The sequence below is a fragment of the Meriones unguiculatus genome, chromosome 12, assembly GCF_030254825.1.
Source record: "Meriones unguiculatus strain TT.TT164.6M chromosome 12, Bangor_MerUng_6.1, whole genome shotgun sequence".
Lineage (NCBI taxonomy): Eukaryota > Metazoa > Chordata > Mammalia > Rodentia > Muridae > Meriones > Meriones unguiculatus.
Window position 1 is genome coordinate 63973445 of NC_083360.1, and position 21737 is coordinate 63995181.

At 43.2% G+C, this 21737-nt stretch overlaps 1 protein-coding gene across 3 annotated transcripts in view; it reads right to left on the bottom strand.

The window, feature by feature from the left end:
- The window catches only part of Bnc2 (basonuclin zinc finger protein 2), a 413864-nt gene extending 392714 nt beyond the window's left edge, over window positions 1-21150 (bottom strand). For all 3 annotated transcript variants that reach the window (XM_060365798.1, XM_060365797.1, XM_060365799.1), the window contains exon 1: window positions 21048-21150. In XM_060365798.1, the coding sequence (XP_060221781.1) occupies window positions 21048-21050 (3 nt within the window). In that variant the 5' untranslated portion in view covers window positions 21051-21150. The remainder of the gene's footprint in view (window positions 1-21047) is intronic.
- Between the last annotated feature and the right edge of the window lie 587 nt (window positions 21151-21737).

Consider the following 21737-nt stretch of genomic DNA (forward strand, 5'->3'; position numbering starts at 1 on the left):
AAACAGCTCTTAGGATTTCCAACTCCCTGAGGAAGAGGGAGCAGCCCCAGGGCAGCATCCAACCTGCCTCAGCACCCCCACCCCTGGGATTTCAGTCCATGGACAAGGCTGCTCCTATTAACCAAGCCGACACCCAGCTTTCTGCAGGGCTGCCAGGGATCCTACTGTTTCATCTATCCTTCCTCTCAAGTTGCCTACCAGCTGTGAATTCTAATTCCCTCCCCTAGCTTAAAATCAAACATATCTGCATTCATTTGACTGATACTAGGAAAAAAAAAAAAAGGCTAACAGAAACAGATTGCAAAAGTGTAAAACCCCTTTTCCGTTATTTTACTTTGGCTATATAACTCTTTGAATGTACATATTATTATATCTTACTAGAAAGAAATCCCTGATAGTTCTGTTTCAAAACAGAGAAGTCCTAGGAGTGCAAACCTCATGTCGCAGCACTCAAGTCCAGCACCTCTGCATCACTGGTTGCTTCAGGACAAAAACAAGGCAAGGCTTTTAAATGTGGTATGAAATTTAAAAGACAGTTATGTTTGGAACAACAACTTAAGAATTTGACTCAAGGGGTCTGGAGGAATGGCTCAGCCAATACTGCACTTATCTGGCAAGCATGAAGACCTGAAACGGGCAGATGTGATAACAAGTGCTGGTATTCCCAATGTGGGGGTGACAGAGACAGGAGAATCTCTGGATCCCATTGGCCAGCCAGCCTAGCCTACTTGCTGTCTTCTGGGCTCCACATATGTGCTCTCGTACATATCTGTACACATGCACACACACAAAACATTCTTAACTATAGCAAAAGAATGAAAGGAAAGAAGCACAAGAGAAAACAGCCGTAAGTTTTAAGCAATTATCAGTAAGAGAATCACAAAATATTTTTCTCAATGCAATGTCCCAATGGCCTATTTATGAACAAGAAAGGTCATTGAATCCTTCACTTTCAAAATATTTAATCATCACAGATGCTGTGGCATATCCTCTCCCAAGTTCTGACTGGAATCCCTTAAGTCCGCAGAGAACAATCAGCACGCAGCACGGCACAAGGCGGACCACACAAACTACCACCAGCATTAGCTGCTCCCAGCCCTAAGACTAATTTCCTCAAGACTGCAGTCTGGAGACTAGGCACTGCTGGTGAGGCTCACTCGGCAGGCATGGACAAGGGCCACATATTTTTACACATGCTGGTGAGCATAGCAAACGCTGACTGCTCCAGGCCACAAGCATGTCCAAGACAGAATTTCTAAATTAGTCTGCGAAAACGCTCCTCGAAGCATTTTCATAGAGGAAGCGTCAAATTGTTGAACACGAAGACAAAGTGACCAGCCTCCAACCAGTCTTCTCTACAAGTTAGTCTTTTTGAAAAACTTCAAGGGGAAACAAATACTGCAAAATTTCACTCTCATACTGAGCTGTCAATTTCCAGCTCAGAGATGAAACAGCGAGGTCAGCTGACACAGAGAATAATTATCAGTAGATCAGTAGAGGCAGATGTGTTTTTCAGTTCAACTAAAATTTGTTCACTGCTAGAACCTTTCCCCCAGACCCAGAAAGACATATGGTATGTATTCTCAGGTAAGTGAGTATTAGCTGTTGTCAATGATAACTAAGCTACAGTGTGCAGAACCACAGAGGACCAGTGCCTTTCTCACCACCGTCAAAGAGGCTTCCTCCTACAGCAGATGGAAATAAATAGACTCACAGCCAGACAGTATACAGAGAATGAGAGACCTTGGAACACTGAACCCTTAACGGGTTATCTCCATCAAATCCCTCCTCTCAGTACTGGGGGAACCTGGGGAAAGAGAGGAAGGAAAGAGTGGAAGAGCCAGAGGGGATAAAGGACGCTAAGAAACAAGGTCCTCTAAGTCAACTGCGCAAATGTCATATGAACTCATAGGGTCTGCACAGTCTACACCAGCTCTCCTGCAAATACATTACGGATTCTAGTTCAGTGTTCTTAAGGGATCCCCAAGTGTACAAAAAGTGTTTCTCTGATTCTTGTGCCTTCTCTTAGACCTTTTCCTTCTGCTGTTTTGTCTTATCCACCTTTGAAGTCATGGTTTGTTTTATATTATATTTTATTACTACCTCTCAGAATCCTGTTCTAATGAGACTGAACGGGATTGGATCCAGACAGGAGAGGATGTGGGGAGGAACAGAGAGGGGAAGAGGAAAGGAAGACCCTAATCAGGGTATATTAGGTAAGAAAAAAAATCTATCTTCAATTAAAAAAAAATTAAACTTTCCCCCCTGAAAGTACACTATTTCTTCAAAACATGAATTATGCTGTATGTTTTAAATAGTATCTGTGTAGAGTATTAAAGTGCTCTGTGGTAAAAACTTAATTTCTATAGCAGGTCCTCCAGATAAAAAACTAAAAGTTACAAGCCATGCTGTGGTAGGTCTACTTCCAATTACTAGAGGCAAGCATGTAAGAGATATAATTAGTTACGACACCAGGACAGGCATGCATGTTTCGACACACAGAGCTCAGAGCAATGCTTTGGTATTATATGACAGAGGACTTAAACCAAAGGCTCAAAGAAAGGTTATGGACTGTGTATATACTTTATTATTATTATTATTATTACTTAAAACTTGCCATACCAAATTATTTCTTTTAAGTTATAAGCATATTTGATTTGTATAAACATCTCGTCAAAGATTTCACAGGAGGAATGAGAAAGAAAAAAAAAAAACTCTACTTCCCCCTTTCTCTAAGCCTTACAAATTAAAGAAGTTTACTTAATAAAATCTCATTTGATAAAAAAGAACAGGACTGGTGGGATTGTTCAGTGGGTAGAAGGGTCTGCAAACAAGGTTGATAACTTGAGTTTGATGCCTGAGGCCCACATGGTTGAAGGAAAGAATTGGCTCCCATGCACCCACACGTGTCCACACAACAAATATAAATACAGGAAAAACATTCATCTTCCAAAGAGGCTGCACAATGATCAAACGAATTTAGAAAACTCTGATAATCTAATCACAGGCTTCTTAATCGTGAATAAATTAAAACCTTGAAAATAAAATACACGAGGCAACATGATTTAATTTTGACAAAGTCTGTCAGAGATGTATAAAGACACCCCTCAGACCAAGAGTTCTGTGCAAATGAAGAACACATAAATCTATCAAAAACTTAGCATTAAACAATAACCAGTTAGATTTTATCCAATAATAAAGTCATAAAACTGAAGAAATTAAAATGTTGCTGAGCCAACGTATAATCCCAGCACTCAAGATGAAGATAGTATCACCACAAATTCAAGGATAGCCTGATCTACAGAGTGAGTATAGGCTAGCCAGGGCTACACAGTGAGGCTCTATCTCAAAATAAAATTCAAAGCACCCCTTTTGTAAGGGTCTTGATTCGATGACTACTAAATTTAGGAAGACAGTTCAGTGGATAAGGAGCCTCTTGCACGAGCAGGAAGACAAGCACTGGTCTAAGAGGCAGAACGCGCAGGCGCACAGAAGATCCCATGGGTGGCTGGCCAGGCAGTCTAGCTGAAAGGATGCGCTCCAGGTTCAACAACTGAGGTGGAGAGCAACAGATGAGGACATCAACAGGGGACCCTGACAACACAGATGTGTGTCACACAGCCTGAGGTTACCCACCATTGACAAACAATGCCTCCTCCCTGAGAATTTTAACAAATGTTTGTTTTATTGATAAAATTAATACTAACATAAATTCTAATCATAAAGGTCCAAAATGCCAAGGTAAAGACACACACACACACACACACCACAAATCACAAAGCAGATTTCAAATCTGACAGCTTCAGACTCCCCAAAACTATACTATGATCAACCTGCAAATGAAATTCCGTAGATGAAGTCAGGTGCAGTGAAGAGGAGGTATGCTGACTAGATGTTAGAAACATCAAGCTTGTAATTAAGTGCATTCCCAAGTGTAATAAGCCACCCTGGAACAAGATAAAACACTCAGAGCTTATTCAGTGTAAAGCAGCTAGACCCTCTCCTCCCACAGGAGTATAGCACATGACAATGAATTATGAACCAAATCCCATCTTGTAGGTCAAATGGTCCATGAAGTCAGCACACATGGTCCCTCCAAAGACTGTTAATTATGCCGTCAGGTTTTGGTCCAGCAGAGTCTACCACCTTAAAATAAGGCCTGCAGACAGCCCTCACCTCCACCACAGAACTATGTAAGAAGCCTACTATGTAAGTTTTACAACAGATTTTGAGATTTGGCTAAGAGAAAAGCATGTAGTAGAGCAGAAGTTTGCTGGCTAGCCTAGCAGCCAACTAGCAAGTTCCGGGTTCAGTAAGAGACCCTAACCTCCCAAAGAAAAGCAGCTGAGGAAGACTGGTTGCTGACCTCTGGCCTCCACCTATGCATGAGCAGGCATGGGTACCAACATGCACAGGCATGTGCACATACGTTCCATGTCTCAAAGCACAAAAAATACGAACTGTCTTCCTCTTCCATAACTACCTTTTATTTTGACATGAGTAGAGTGAAAAAGTCAGCCTCAGGAATATTTGAACAAATGTGTGTTGGCCCAGCTTTTTACCTTTCTAATGTCACTAGTATTTGTTTATGCACAACACACAGATTTGCTCGACTAAGAGAAAACGTACAATGCCGATTTATGCATCAGCTTTTACTCTGAACCTAAAAGCTCTCCATAAAACCGTTTCATGTCCCAGGGCGCTCCTGCCACCTCACACGCTGCTTACAACATTTTCCTAGCCAGGTGTGGCAGGAGATGCCCCTAAAGGAGATGAGGCGGGACTGAGCTGGAAGCCAGCCTCAACCACTCAGCAAGACTCTGTCCCCGTGTTAGCTTCAGAAGCGTTCACAGACCATGAAGAATAATATCTTTACCCTGAGTTCATACGATCTACCCTAACGTAGAACTCGCAGCTGTTTGGCACATAGAGTTGATGCAAGTCTATAAAATGACAATTTAGTCAATAGAAAGATGCCCAGGTATGTGTCTGTGAATCTCCATCTGCATAAAACGTCACATGAATTCTTACACAGCTGGCTTTCTTTTTTATGGATTTAAAGTGCCAAAAGTTGTATGGGAAAGGTCACCTCAGGACACTAAAATTCTTCCCAACATTACTCTTGCTCAAACTTCTGAATCACCATTTATGACTACCTTCAGAGTCAACTGATTAACTGAATTTTCAAAACTACTTTTGCCTTTTCTTATCAAAAATAGAATTGTATTACTTTATCACCAACCAGATTCATCATGTTACTGAATGATTCAGAAATCCCAAACTTAGGTTACAGAGATCTTGACAGCATAAAAAGACTTAAAAGAGTAAGACATGGGATGTCTAAAACCAATTTCAAATGAATAGCTCAAAGGCAAGCTCTTCTAGTTATCGTACCATTTCTTTATGATCTTTCAGGAAACCTGTTTATCAAAAACAGTATATTTATCCACTCATCTGTGGTTTTTCAATTTTTCCTAGAATATTCATTAGTACATTAATTACTTCAACATTCCATTCAGGTTTATGGATCCTATCAAACACCTCATTAAAGTTCCTCAAAGGTTGTGAATTTTTTTTTTCTTTCTGAGACAGGCTCTCGTGTGCAGATTGGCCGTGACCTCACAATGTAGTCGCAGATGACCTTGAACTCCAGGGCCCTCCTTCCTTTACCTTCTGAACTCCAGCATCATCATTCTGAACTACCACACTTGGTTTGTGTGGGGCTGGGGATAACAGCCTGGGCTCTATGCAGGTTAGGCAGGTACTCTACCACTGAGCTATCCAAGCCAACATTACAGGATTTCATCCTTCTTAAGATGTTATCTAAAGTCACTGTACAACTATACTCCCTTCCAACTACTACACGAATAATCGATTCATTTTCCCGTAAGTACCTTCAAAATTGTAACTGTAATAGCAAAGTGGTAGTAAAGTCACAACACTAAACTGTATGGTACCTGTGTATTTCTAGAATTTTATTCATGGAAACAAGGCCACCAAGTTTCATTCAAAAGTCCAAGTTAGGCTCTTCGATCACCTCCCCCTTAGAGGGGAGCAGCCTTACTGGCCACAGAGGAAGACAATCTGTCCTGATGAGACCTGATAGGCTAAGGTCAGATAGAAAGGGAGGAGAACCTCCCCTATCAGTGGACTGGGGAGGGGCATGGGAGGAGATGAGGGAGGGAGGGAGGACAGAATTGGGAGGGGAGGAGGGTGGGACTACAGCTGGGATACAGAGTGAATCCCAATTATAAATTGTAATAAATAAAAATTATATTTAAAAAAAGTCCAAGCTATTGAAAAGCACTGGGAAAATAAAAGATTAATCCAAAGTCCAGACCACCCTAAAACAGACCATCCAGCTAACATTTGCAGTCACTAAGATATCTCAGTATCTTCTCACGTGTCAGCATAATAGTAAGGGCCCTACATATTAATACTCTTAAAGAAACTTAGAAATCACACTAGGAATTTGGAGATACACTATTTGTAACAGAATTCTTAGATGTTGCACTCAACAAACATCAGACTTGTGCATCGCGCATAAAGCGTCGTAGGGCAGGACGGAGACAGCAAAAGCTGTGAATGAGTGGTAACAGCAAGGCAGGTCTTCCTGATTACGCTTGCCCAGCATAAAATCACACACAGGAGAGAAAGATGGTGAAGGTGGGGCAGGGGAGTGCCCGAGAAAAGATCAGAGAAATGTGAAATGGCACTTATGTCAACTCCTCTTAGTTTCCCTGGGATTTTTGTTTGTTTGCCTGCTTGCTTGCTTTGTTTTTGTTTTGTTTCCTTTAATAACTGACTGATTCCAAGGCCCACTGCATGCACGGGGCTCTACCAGCAGGCCACATCTCAGCTCTTAAAGGGATCTTTCTAACTACATTTTCATTAGCGTTTCACGTTACCTACGCAATTTCTTCAGCTCCCCCTCCACCAACCCCACATTTAATCTTCTATTTATACTACAAATTTTCAAATATAAAATTTTAACTGTAGAAAAGCTTTTAAAGAAACAAACAAAAAGGTCCCACTTTTCCTATGAGGTAACGGTGGAGCTCCTTCCTCCTGTGGCCTGTAGTCTTCGCCTAGTCCTGTCTCCACTGTTGCCTACCGTACTCTAACACCGTGCTGCAACGTGGACTGTTCTCCAGAAAATTTACATGAGTGATGTGAGGTCTGCTGCCCTTATCAAACCTTTCAAAAACAGATGCAGCCACTTTAACAAGTAGCTCCCAGAACACCTGCTTGAGAATATTAACGTACGTAAAGATAAGGGGTGTGTTAAGTGGTGCGGGGATGGAGAGCAGAAGGAAAGAAGCAAGAGGGGTAAATGCTGTCGGAATTCTGTACCTACGTGCTCAGCCTATGGGAACAGCCAATGTTGCCCCAACAGTCAAAGGTCTCCCCCTCTTTGAGAGGAAGAACACAAGTCTCCTAAGTCCACCCTTAATGTCACCTGACCAAATTCCAAACTAACAAAGCAATGAGCAACATTTGGATAATTCGACACCTCCTTAAATCAGGCTTCCCAAGGACATGCCAGTTACATCTATTGGAATACACAGGTGCTCGCTATCAAAGAATATACAGTTACACACATGTTCCCATGGCACACATGCACAGGTGTGTGTGTGTGTGTGTGTGTGTTACCCTTCACATCCACAGGTGTGTGTGCCTCTTACTCCCATACCTCACATGCATGGGGGACATGCTTCTATGTTTGTGTGTGTGACTAATTCTCCCACCTTTCAGTCAGTGGGAAAAATTGAGCCACTAAAGAAAAAGTTGCTTTGAAAAAAAAAAAAAAAAAACACTGAAGAAATCATGTTTCTAGGTGTAGCATGAAAGGCCAAATTTCATACTGTGGTAACCTGTACTGTGTTTTTTTGTTGCTTAATTTTAGGGTTATAGCTTCTATGTTATTCATTAAGACCTTCGGCACCAAAGTACCATATACCAAAAGTCTGTTAAATTTTTAATCTTCTAAAATAAGCGAAATGTAGCCAGGAGTACACCTTGGAGTACCAGCACTCAGGAGGCAAAAACACTTGGATTAGGAGTTCCAAGCCAGCTATATAGCAACGTTGTAGCCTGAGACCTTGTCTCAAAACAAAACTAAACAAGACTAAAAACATCTAAATTTTAAGTTCTACTTTGCAAAACAAAGCAACTGGAACTCACACACCTGGACAGGATGTAAACTTGAACATAAAAAAAACCTCACAAAGTTTAAGAGCTTTTCTTATTTTAATCAGCCAGCACACGACTGCCTAAGGCAGCAGTTCTCAACATCCCTAAAGCCACGACTTTTTAATACAGTTCCTGATGTTGGGGTGACCCTCAACCATAAGCTTTATATTTGTTGTTTTTCATAACAGTAAATTTGCTACTTAAAAAAAATTTCTTTCATATATTACATCCCTAGCACAGTTTTCCTTCCTTCTTCCCAGTCCTTCTCCCACCTCCCCTTTTTCCCCCCTCCCAGATCCACTCCTCCTCTGCAGGCCTCTCTGGGATATTAATTAAACACTACCTAAGAAGTTGCAAAAAGACGAGACACCTCCCTTCACATTAAGCTGGACAAGGCAACCCAGTAGGAGGAAAGGGGTCCCAAAAGCAGGCAAAAGAGCCAGAGACAACTCCTGCTCCCATTTAGGAGTTCCAAAAGAAGATCAAGCTACACAACTGTAGTATATATGCAGAAGGCCTAGGTCAGACCCATGCAGGCTCCCTGACTGTCTGTTCAGTCTCTTTGAGCCCCTAGGGAGCCCTGCTCAGTTGAGAGTGTGTGTGTGTGTGTGTGTGTGTGTGTGTGTGTTATCCTCTACCCCTCTAGCTCCTACAATCCTTCCTCCCCCTCTTCCTTAGGGTTCCCTGGGCTCCACTAATGCTTGGTTGTGGGTCTCTGTGTCGGTTCTCTTCAGTTGCTGGGTGAAGCCTTTCTGGTGACGATCGTCCTGTCCTAGACTCTGGTCTACGAGTAGAGCAGAACATCATTAAGAATCATTTCATTGACTTTGTTTTCTGCGATCACGTTTGGTTCTATCCTGGGCCAGCCTCTGGGCCCTGGTCCTCCAGGCATGCAGGGGTGGGCTCCATCTCATGGCCTGAGTCTCAAGCTGGCTCAGCCATTGGTTGGCCACTCCCACCGGTTCTGAGCCACCTTTATTCCCAGTACATCTTGTAGGCAGGAGTACAAGGAGGTTTTGTGGCAGGGTTGATGTCCCACGTCCTCCATAGTAAGCCTTGCCTGGTTACAAAAGACAGCAAGTTCAGGCTTTGTATACCCAGGAGTCTTAGACAGGGTCACCCTTGTAGATTCCTTGGAGTTCCCACTGCACTAAGTTTCTATCTCAACCCTGGAATGGCCTCCAATTCCAGCTGTCTCTCATAGTGCTCTCCCCCTCCATCCTCACCCCACCTGATTCCGCCTGTTCCCATCCAATTTTGCTACTGTTATGAATTATAATGTAGATTTCTGCTATGTGCTCCCTGGGAAGGTTCTTGTACTCCCAAGAAGGCTGTGCCCTTCGGGATGATAACCACTGGCCTAAAGTCTCATGTATCCCCAACAAGTTATCCTACACATAACAAGCAGACATCTACCCAATGGATTTCAAATTAATTTTTTAAATTAAATCCACACAATTAAATTTTATAATACTGAACTACACACACATCTGGGTAATGGTACGCTGTCTCCTGTGCCACTCTGGGTTTGATACCATGCATAAAAAACAAGGATTTATAATGCTGCCATGTGAGTACTTCAGAAATACAATTTCATAAAACTACTAAAACATTTGAAGACCTACTCATTATTGATCTACTCCACACACAAATACACCCAAATCCATCTGTTTGTCTATCCTATCAATCTCTTTCTCTTACCTAACTTCCAGACTTAGGTCATCTTCCCACTTAAGACAACATTTCCCCGCCCCCCGTGGATACTTCTGCCATACATTCATACACACTTACAAAGACCTACAAACTGTCACTGTGTCAGTGACTGGTTGCTCTTTATGACCACAAGTGCCACTGCAGTGACCAATAAACAACTCTTTTAAGTCTTTCATGTGATAATTGCTTGGGTTTGTTTTGTTTTGTTTTTGTTTTGTTTCTCAGGACAGGGTTTCTCTGTGTAACCCTGGCTGTCCTGGAACTCACTCTGTAAGTCAGGCTCAAACTCACAGACATCTGCCTGCCTCTGCCTCTGCCTCCCCAAGTGCTGGGATGAAAGCCATGCTCCACCACCACTCGGCTGATGGTTTTTAAATAAAGGATATTGAATACGAAAAATCTGGGTAGTTCCCATCTTGTTTCAACGTTGGCACACTGGCAACCAGGACCATGAAGAAAGGAGTAACTCAGCCATTTTGTCTGTGTTCTCCATTCCCCTTACAGAGCCTCCAGCAGCACCATGCTTGGCCAAAGTATCAGGAGATTCATTAGCCCCATGATCCATGGAAGCCATTAGGAGGATCCCAGAAACCACGTGGCAGTTACTGGCTTTGATGGTGGCGTGCTCTGGGCAGCGGTTTGCTGTACATGTCTTTATGATAAGAACCAACCCCTAAGAAATAAGGATGTAGCTCATCGCTTAAAGATATGAAGGAGGGTTAAGAGTGCACGCTCTGAGAAATGAGCTTAACTCTTGCACTAGATACTAGTAAAAGAAAAAAAAAATGACACTTAAATCTTAGAAGCTGTGGCGACCTGGCACAGCTTCTAAGATTAAAAACAAAGTCTCCACTGTTAATTTTATTTAGAGTTAATATGCTCTGGAGCGGAACCGTTTCATCTATCAAAAAAAAAAAAAAAAAAAAAAAAAAAAAAAACAATCCAAAGAAATGTGACGTTTTATTCCAATCACCATTTTGAATGAGAGAAAATTCTTAACTCTCATACTGTTTCTCTGGATGCAAACTTGGCAGGTGTTGGTAAGAGTGAACTTCTCGAATCTGCCAATTACAGAACTGCATTAAAAAGAGATCAGATGCCTTGGTAGAGAACTGGGTGCCATCTCTTTGTGCAGCTTACCATTTTAGTTTGACATTCTTTATGTTCCCCGCCAGATCTAGTATCAATTAATAATTCCACGACTTTCTCAGTCCACATATATACACATATATATTACATAAATACATGGACATGAAAAGACATACTAAGAACAGAAAAGTAACATTGTCCAATGAAGAAATTATAAAATTGGATGTGGGTGAGTGGAAGAGTGCTTGTCTCTCACATGAGAGGCCTCAGTGCAATCCCAGTAAAAGAGGAAAGAAAAAGAAATGCATGTATGTATGTGTGTGTGTGTGTATATATATATAATCAAATATATATAAATATATAAATGCAATAAAAACCATATCTGATGAATATAAAATTTTATGTCACACCAATTTTATAAATTATTTTAAATCCTCTACAGAATAGCCACAGGGAAGAAAGTTAATCCTCAAATTATGTCATGAAGTATCACTTTAAATTGGCTAATTACTGTTTTCATATATAAACATTTGTGAGGAAAAAAAAAAACCCACATTCTCTCCAAATATAAATGTGGCCACTTGACCACCTAATTAATCGTTGATGCAAATGATAATGAGCTAAAATAACTGGCACAAAGCCAAAAACAGACAATGCAATTAAATAAGAATGGCCCATCAGAATACTGAAAAAGCAATTATTTAAACAGAAATGAATATGTCTTATTAGCATGAATGGAAAGCAAACTAGAGCTTTTCTTTTAAATATTCCTTTTAATTCAACTATAGTCCAACATGGCTGGCCCTAAGTTAAGTCACCTTGTGTTTGCTCTCCAGTTTCTCTAACTCAGTGGCAGGAGGCTTTGAAAATACACCAGGTAGACTGGAGAGCAAGCTGTTTGCACACACATCATGCTGGATTTGAACACAGTATTTACTTAAACCTTAACTGAGCCAGTTATTTTCGGTTTGGATGTCATAAAACAATTTTCAGCTTTATCTCCACTGGTGATGTTTTGTTCATGGTGGGATGTCTAGAAGACAAACTTTCTCAATAATGTTTTTTTCCTCCTTTCCTTTGGAGGTATTTATAAAACCAAAAACAATTATTTCTAGGTACTTAATTCCACCCTCCAGGGCATGACGTGTGTCTGTTATCATACAGAACACCTAGAAAGCTTTTAAACTCGATGATAATTAAGGAACATCAAAGTAAACCCAGGCTGTTTTGCAGAAAACCAGCACCTATCATCTTCTGGCTACCGAATGACATATTTCTTGTGCCCTGGAGTACCACCAAAAGTTTTGTTTTGTTTTTAAACCTAAACAATAGGATGTACTTTCTTAACACAGCCTTTCCTCTTTTAGGGATCAGGTAAATCCCAGCTTTAAATGTAAATCGCTGAAGGCAAAGAGAGCAAGAGCCGACACATGGAGCTACATCAAACTGAAAGGCTCCTACCTACATGGCCAAGGCAAAAGAAGCAGTAAGCAGAAGGAAAGATAACCCACAGAATGAAAGGATAATATTTGTAAAGCAAATTTCTGATATGACAGTAATACCCAAAATATATTATATAAAGAACTCCTAAAATTCAAAACCAGCAAAACCCAAGTAATCTAATTTTAAAATGGACAAAATGCCAAAAGAGGGTTGTGTCTACCTATCACGGCTACCACAAGAGAGCTGAGGCTAGACAAAAATCAGAAGGCAGAAACTCAAATTTTTTTTGAGCTGGTTGCTCAAGTATGTGATAACAGGAACTAGAGAGACCAGGCAAAGGATGGTAAATCCATGAGTTCGAAGCCAGCCTGGGAAACTTAGTAAGACCCTGTCTCAAAATAAAACACAAAAGGGCTGGACATTCAGATCAGTGGTAGAGCACTTATCTAACAAGGGTGAGGTGCTATAATAATACTCTTGGGCTGAGGGCTAAAAAAGATCATCACTCCATCCCAAGATTCCAAGGCCAGCAGAGGCAATAAAACCAGACAGGAATATGCTACATCACAGTCCTGACAGTCCTGTTTCTGTCACTACCGTAAGATAACAACAGTTACTGGTGACAGCGTGAAAAAATTGGAACACTAGGACACTGCTGGCAAAAACATCAGGTTGTGCAAATATTAACACCCCCCTCCCAAAAGTTGACTTCTCAGACTACAAAGGGAAGACTGCCACACAGAGTATGATCTAATAACCCTACCTTCAAGTGTCATCCAGAACGACTGAGAGCCACAGGCAAACACAGTAGTATAATTCATGACCTTGAGTGAGAAAATTTTTTTTTGCCAGTAGGTTTTGTTTTAATTTTGACAACATGCCAAAAAAAAAAATGAGAACAAGGAAAATATTGTGTAAGTTGGACTTGATCAAAATTTAAAACTTCGCATCTTACACTGATGGATCACCATCCATCTCTGAGGGTCACTGTTGCTCTTGTATTGAGTTTGTTACCATTTAGTATGCAATAAAATCTCGTCTGGAAATAAATTTTTTATTAAACTTCTTTCAAAAAACTTTAAACTTGTTTCAAGGACCACCAAAAGAGTAAAAAGACAGCTCACTGAATGGGAGAAAGTATTTGCAAATCTTGTATCAGAAAGGCTTGTAACCACACTGTATCACGAACTTTCACACCTCAACTATGAAAAAGGCAACCTTGTGCCGGTAAATTGCTCAGTCAGCAAAGGCGTTTGCCAAGGAGCCTGACAACCCAAGTTCAATTCCTGGAGCCCACACAGTGAAAGCGAGGACGGACAGGCCCTGTGGCACACATGCCTCCTAACTCTCACATGTGTAACAGAGATTTTTTAAGACCACAAGATTTTTTTTTTAAAGACAACCCAAATGGAAAACAGACAAAGGAGGGCCACATGATCCCGCAACTCTTCTCATAGGTATACATCCAAGAGAAATAAAAACACGTCTGACCAAAATATATATAAAGCTTATGTCAAATGTTCTCAGCAGCATTACTCATAACAGTCCAAAATGTCCATAAATTGATGAAGGTAAAAAAATAGTGTATCCATATAATGGTGTATTATTAGTGTACATTTTAAATGGTGATTACATGGTATGTGAATTATCTCTCAATAAATAAAGTAGCTAAAATACTAAAGTAAGCCATTATGATTTATATCATCCTATCATAAAAAACAAGCAATTGGGAAAAAAAATTAAGAGATTACCAAACAGATTGGTTGGCCAATAGGGATGAGCAGGCAATGAAATAACTGCCTGTATAAAAAAGTGTATGCATGGAAATGCCATAACAAAATCCATTACGTTGTATGCTTGCTTTAAAAACCTGCTTTTCAAGAGAGCAGGGGGTAACAATTAGACACCAGAACCAATGGCATTCATTCCCATTCTCAGTTTCTCCCTGGTCTGGAACTAACCAGCGAGGCTAGGCTGGCTGGCCAGTGAACCTGGGGGACCTGCCTGTCACTGCCTTCCCGGCCTGGAGAATACAAGTACAAGCCACCGTGTCTGGCCTTTTGTGAGTGCTGGGAAGCAAGGTCAGGTCTTCATGCTCACGTGGTAGTCAAGCAACCAACTACCTTCCCAGCTCTGCTCTGAGACTTCTGGAACAGTAACTTCACTAGAAAGGTTCAAATGAAATCTTTTCCAATTCTACAGCTACAAGTATTTGTCTTTGTTATTAACTGAAAAAGGATCTGCACCCGTTTCCTTTTCTCCTCCACATTACAGCAACCACGGGAACACATCTATAAAAACCAGGTGAGGGCCACGTGGTGACACGGAGACCCACAGCAAAGCAGGAGCACAAGGAGATTCCTGTGTGGCGTTTTAAAAATAGATTTACAAAACATACACATTTCTGTTTAACATCTTTTAATTACTCTTCAGCGTGTGAAAAAAGTTAAAAGAAATTAACTAACATAATCATTCACATCTTATTTACTCAATACAAAAAGTTGCTGAAATACACCCTAACAGTCCTCAGAAATAACACTTTTGTCCTCTGAGATTAAAGGAGAAAATAAGACTTTCATTCCTGTCAAAGGTATTCAATTTCCCCCTCAAATGAAGTTTAGATGAAAACAATGCGACTGACGAGCTCCGCACAGGCAGATCTTGGCAACTCTCAACTCTGTCTATCTCCTTGGCCGGTTAAGCAAAATTCCTTCACTAACTGTTAGTCTTCGCAATAACTCCTACAAAGCTCATTACCGCCCTGTCAGCCTATCCCCCATGTTGCGCTTTTACCCCTGGGATGCATATCAACATGTGGCACATGTCCTTGACGTGCTCAGAAGAGCTGCACCCCAGGACAGCAGCACACACGACAATAGTCTCCACTCTTACTTCTCTGTGGTTGCTGGGATGTAACGGAGAAATCTAATAACTGTGACAGTGGGGCCTTTCGGGTTTTCCTTGCCTTTCCAGACAGTGAAGCTGCACAGACACTAATGAAAGGTTAAATGAATAGGAATGGCTGACAAGAGGTACAATAAAGAAGGAGCTTGGTAATCCGCAGACACTGAGCAGAGAGAGGACAGCACACCCTCAAGTCACAATATTTAAAACAGCTTGCCATACACAGAGGCTTTGTGTCTGCCTACACGTCTGGCTTTGGGCTAAGGGGGGGAAAGACACTGAAGAGGAATTTCAGTACGGGGCTCCTTGGCAAATGTAAGGTCATAATAAGAGAAAAATGTTTTGTGTGGGCTGTTACATCTTTGGACTAAATACAAAAAAAGCTGGGACAGTCAACTCATGAACCCCCAGTTCCAAGACAATGCTGTACATTCTCACACGTCTTAAATAGTGTATCCAGCAGGCATGTTTGATGTGCTGGTCCCCGCTCTTTAGACACACATGCAGTGACTCATTCAGCACTTCCACATCCTGCCTTCCCTGTGGAAGGATCCCTGACACTGGAGTTCTGGTCCTCTGCCTGCGTAATCGGTTACACTTCAACTGAAACCCACAAGTATCTTGGCCTCTGTGAAACTGCCCAGCAGTTGCTATAAAGAAGATGAATTTATCATGCTGGCAATCTGCAAAGCACAGAGCAAGCCCCTCATAATTTCAAGGGGCTACAACTGCGAAAGGGCTTCAGCGAGAATTCTTAATTGGGAAACTTAGCTTTCGCCCATCTCACCGCACCTTCAAGGAACGAACACCTTTTGTTCCTTAAGGAACAAAACCAAAATCAGGAAAATCAGGGGAGCAAAACAACTTAAATTACTACAGGGGGAAACAAAAGCAAAAAAAAAAAAAAAAAAAAAAAAACACTCTAGAATGTCAAGGAAATTGCAGGAAAAGGACAAAAATTACATTGTTATATACATTAAGTTTTTAAAAGAAAATGGTACACTTCAGTTACGGCAAAAACTTTTAAAACGACATAGCTGTACTACTGTTCTTATGCATATTCATGAGACAGAATATAGGCTCACAACAAATGGTAAAGAAATACTGAGAACGTGTTTTAAAACAAGGGAGGCTCTTTGAACAGCCAAATTAAATTACAGCTGAACTTTTCAGCGTACTGAGGGTTCTAATAAGCAACAAATGAAGACTTTTATTGGCTAGCAGCATAATAAGAGCTACTGTGCAAGAGGACAACTCTGGGCAGTTTATGTCCTTGGATCTAAGATTTACTTATATGGTAAATAAATGTCAAAGCTAATGCCCCTAAAAACCAGTACACAAATAACGTGTGTACTAGCAGCAGTCACTATCACAGATTATTTAATGTAAGCATATCACAAATGTTTTGGTAGCACTGATGAACCAACGTGAACTTAAACGCCAAATGGTAAATACGAAAACATTCGACTCCTGCCACTTAAATGTAGGCTGTTTACTGATTAATAATATGCCAAATTTACAAATGATTTGCTGTTTGTGTTTACAATGAGAAGTCCTTCTTTTGAAAGAATTTCCTCTCCAGATTATGCAGTTGTGTGGAGAATTACTTCAAAATGCCATCCATGGAGAGAGGTAGCTGTCTCCTGAGAACTACAGTAAGGTAGTTCGCAGCTCAGTGACTGGGTTGCAAGTTCCTTCAGGAGTTTGAAGGTGGGCCTGCCAACCTTCATGGGACATGGGAAAAACTCCTGTTGACAACGTGACACAACAGTTAAACTAAACACTAAAAATGTGCTTGGTTGTCTTTTACCTATTTCAAATCACCTAAAAAGTAGCATCCTAGAAAGCCTAGCTGATTCCTTCACTGTTCTCAAAAGAAATTCTGTTGCTGTCACCACTGTGTGCACGTGCCTGCGTGTCTGCCTGTGTATCAACTCCAAGGCTAAAGTCTAAGCCAGCTCTTGCACAACATTCTCACTGCCACAGTACTTTTCTTTTTAAACCTTAAGTGTATCTAATAAAACCGTGAGGCTCCCTCTAGCTCTTTAGAGAGCTTACTAACCAACTATACTATGTAACTCCTGACCAACAAGAGATGCTGCAGTTTTCGACTCTGTTTCTTGTCAGAATGCAGATATTAAATGAGACCATCTGCAGAGGAATTCAGAAAGCGCCACTCCTTTACACATTCATCAAGTTAAGACTATTAACTGCTCCCAACCTAAGCTTTATGTACAAACGCTCTACAGTGAAACTGTAACCTGCCTCAGCTACGCAAGCCTTCACACTTTAGATGTACTCACCTTGTATAAAATGAATTTTAATCTCAAAAACATGGGACCATTTCAAAGAAATTCTACTTGTAACCTCAATTTTAAAAGCCTACTTTTAAATTTTACCAAAAGTCTTAAGGGGACAGAATAACCCACTTCATTAACAGTATTTCTGTGGAATTTATGTAAAACAAAGATACCTATGGTAATTCATAGAAAAAATCTTCATGCAACATAATATTTATATACAATGCCAGTAATGACTTTTTTATTGTTTAATCTTTTCAGCAATTCAGTATTGAATATTTGGGGATTGTAGTTATTTAGAAGACTATAAATAATACAGCTGAAGCATGCCATTGATGTTTTGTTCATATTACAATAGCCATAAAAGCCACTATTCCACTGGCAGAGAGCACTCCAAAGAAGCGAAGATGAACACTGCTAAATCAAACTCTTGCTTGCTAAAGCCATCTTTCAAACATTTGCGGAGTATAGCACTGAAGCCTAACTCTAAATTTAAAGTAAGGGAAACCGCTGGCTTCGAGACATCACCTTCTTTGGACTCCCTTAATATAGGAAATATTCCCAGGAACAACAACAACAAAAAAGAATAGCTCCCTCTACTCTCCCACTCCCTCCCCCTTTTTGTGCCAGTGTCCAATTTCTTCTTTTCTGAACAGCTGTATTATCCAACTTAAGTTGCTCTGCTAATTTCAGTCCCTCAAGGACTAACTTGGAAGGAAAAAAAAAATACAAGAAAAGATCAATTTGCTGGGAAAGATCAAATGAGAAAACTGTGGGGACAGCACCAGGTCAGTGTGTGGAGAACTAAGCAGACCTGTTCTTCATTAACTAGGGCTCTCTGGGGATGTCACACACTACCTGTCCGTGGGCTTTATTGAACCGCCTAACCCGCCTCTCTGTTCCATTCTTCTGGGCCCAAGTGAATCATATCCTGCTGCTGACAAGTTAGCAGGGGACTGCGGCTGCAACATGAAAGTACTTTTCTTTCTTGTCTAAATCAGGCAGATTTTTGAAAAGACGACACAGCATTGACTCGTGACATGGCAAGATGAAACGAGAGGTCTGGGCCGGTCTTGGAGCTTCGCAGATAAAAGTAATCAAATGACACTCCTGGAATGCAAATTGGCATTCTTGACTGCAGCAATTGCACAACCATGAAACATCCCTGACAGCAAGCAAGATTAGGACAAAATGTTATGTAAAGCACTGAACTCAAAAACTCTCGCTTGAAAATTCAAACTGTAACACTTACATTTTAATATAGCAACAGTCAGCTCTGCTTTTGTCTGCTTCTTTTTGTAATCACATATCCCTGCCTGACAGATAACTTACATCTCCGGCAGGAGGGGAAAAAAAAATCAGGTGTTGGCACTACTGCTATTAATATTTTCTCAATATTTAATTTTTGAATCACACGAGTTTTGTTTTTTTTTTCCCAAAGTCTTACGTGCAAACACAACCCAACTTAATATTCTCAGTGGATTAGGGGGTGGGGGCATTTCAGACAGGCCCCCAGAAAGTTCCTCTATACAAAGTTCAGGTTCAGGTTCACTGTTCCTTCCCTCAGGTGAAGACCTTTCTGCGATGTGGTAAAGTGATTAGCAATCTGGATTTTAAATCCACTTCTCTCTGGGAACAGAGAGAGCACCTCCGACTCAGAACTTCATTAGGGCTGAACAAGTTGAAATGAAACGGCTACAAATATGATATAAAGCACAGAGCCTTTAAGGGTTCACCGGGGATTCTCCCGTGCATGACTCCAAAGGGTAAAAGGGAGTTCTACCAAACTTGCACAAGGCTTGGTACTGGAGGACAACTTCAGAGCAGAAACACTCAGTGCCGCAAATAAATTCCACCTAAAGCATTCGCGTCTGTGCACAAAAACGTCTAACAGTGCAGAGCACAGAACAGTGGAAGACAAACGGTCTCAGCCACTGCTCAGAGAGCTTAAGTACATGGGAAGAGATCTGTGGACAAACAGTAATAGTGGCCAGAGGAAGAGAAAGATGTACAACTGGCTTTTATAATGTGTAAAATGCCGTTACAAGAAAGTCTCCAGCTGTAAGCAGATATATTTCATATTTTGTTTTGATGCCTCAAACACAGGATCCAACAACTACAACTGTTCATGAAGTACATAAAAAAAATAATAAAAACAGGCCACTTTCTGCCACTTTAATCCTGGGCACACAGGATTATTTTATGATGTCTTTTGTACATCAATTTTATAACAGCTTGACTCTAGGGTAAATGGGAGGCATCATAAATCGCACGCTGCTTTCAAAACCTCTTTAATTTCTGTCAGCATTACTGTAACCGCAGTCCTGGGTGCATTTTGTATGTGTGTGTGTCTGCATTTGACAGTACCATCTCCTACATTCTGGTGTGACTTTGATCTCTGAAACAAGAGATGTCACATCAGGGGGAAGGGGAGAGAAAAAAATGTCAACCTGCTAACGCCCCGTTTCTTCTCCACAGGGCCCCTAAGTGGGGGTATCAACAGCGACACTGGGTGGTGGGGAACTCCAAGGGAAAGAGTGGTCAAACCCCATTTCTAACAAATGACTTCCCCGAAAGCGGACAGTGCCGTTCGTCACAGGGCAAGCCAACTGCCTGCTTCCTCGATGCGAAGAAGCATCCCTTCCAGGGTCTGTGCTGGAGTCCCTCTGCACGATGCAGTCCCGTTTCCTCCACCACTTCCACTTACAAGTTGTTGTTTTTGTTTTTTAATCTTCGCTTCACCCCACGGCAGATTTCCTCTAGTTCTGTCCTGAGCTCCACCACCATCTTTTTTTGTTTTTTTAATTTTTGTGCCCCCCCCCTTCACGCCTCAAACCGCCCCGTCCAGTGGCCCTGGAAGCGCAGCGGGCCGGTGGCTGCTTCAGAACCGCACTTCGGGAGAGCACACACGTGTCTGTCTAGCGGGATCTGAGCGGCGGCGTCCGCGTCCTCCGCAGCCGCGCGCGGGCAGCGCCGCGGTCCCCGACGAGGGCCGCGCCCCGGCGGCACCCACGCCCGGACGCCGCCCGGGGGCTCCGCACCAGCCGGCGAGTTGGGAAAGTTGGCGCGGGCGCCGGCCGCTCCGAGCATCCCGGGTCCCCGCGTCCCGCGCCCTCCCCGAGGGCTCCGCGTCCCCGGAGTCCGCCCCTCTGCCCGCCGCTCCCCTAAGGCGCGGGCGCCCTCGCCCGCCTCCGCCGCCCGCCCGCAGCCGCCTCGCGAACTTGGGGCCGAGTTGGGGGGCGTGGGGGGCCGGGTTTCGGGTGCGCCGCCGGCCGCCCGCCCGCCCGCTCGCGCCGCGGCGCCGGAGGGGAAGGCGGCCCGCCGCGGCCCCCGGGGCGTCCCGCCCGGCTCGGTCCCTCCCGGGTGCGGACGCGAGCGAGCGGAGGGGAGGCGGAAACTTCTTACCATGTCGGCATGCTGGTTGTCAAGTGCAGCCCCCGCCTCTCGCTCTGCTCTCGGCGGCCGCGCCTGGACCAGCCCCTCGGCCTCCGCCGCTCGCCCGCTCGGCCTGCTCCCTCCCTCCCCCGCCCGGCCGCTCCGGGCCGCGCTCGCCGCCCGCGCCACTCCCCGCCCGCCCGCCCGCGCGCGCCCTCGCCGCGGCCCCTCAGCGCTCAGGTGACTGATTTACACCCCGGGGCGCGCTCGCTCCCTCGAGCCGGCGCTCGGACCTGCCCGGCTCTTCCCCCGGGGCCGAGGGAGCAGAGAAAAAGAAAAAAGAAAAAAAGAAAAGAAAAAGGAACGGGCTGTCCGGGAGGGGGCCTGGCGGCCAGGCGGGGTGCGCGCGGCGGCGCGGGGTCGGGGAGGGGGGCCCTGCGGCCGCGCCGGCACAAGTTTGTGCTCTCTGCGCGCAACTGTCCGGACCGCGCTGTCGGCCGCGGCTCCTGCCGTCCTCCAGCTTTCTAGGGGCTTCACGGACGGCGTCTAGTCCTCCCCAACCCCCAGCGCGCTCTACACCCCCCCCCCGCCCGCCCGCTTCCGTGGATGGAAAAACAACTTTGGCGCCCCCCGGGGGGTGCGGGCGTGGAAGTGGAGGTGGCCGCCAGCGCCCAGCTGTCAACAAGGAGGGGGGAGACGCGGGGAGGGGAGGCTGCGACA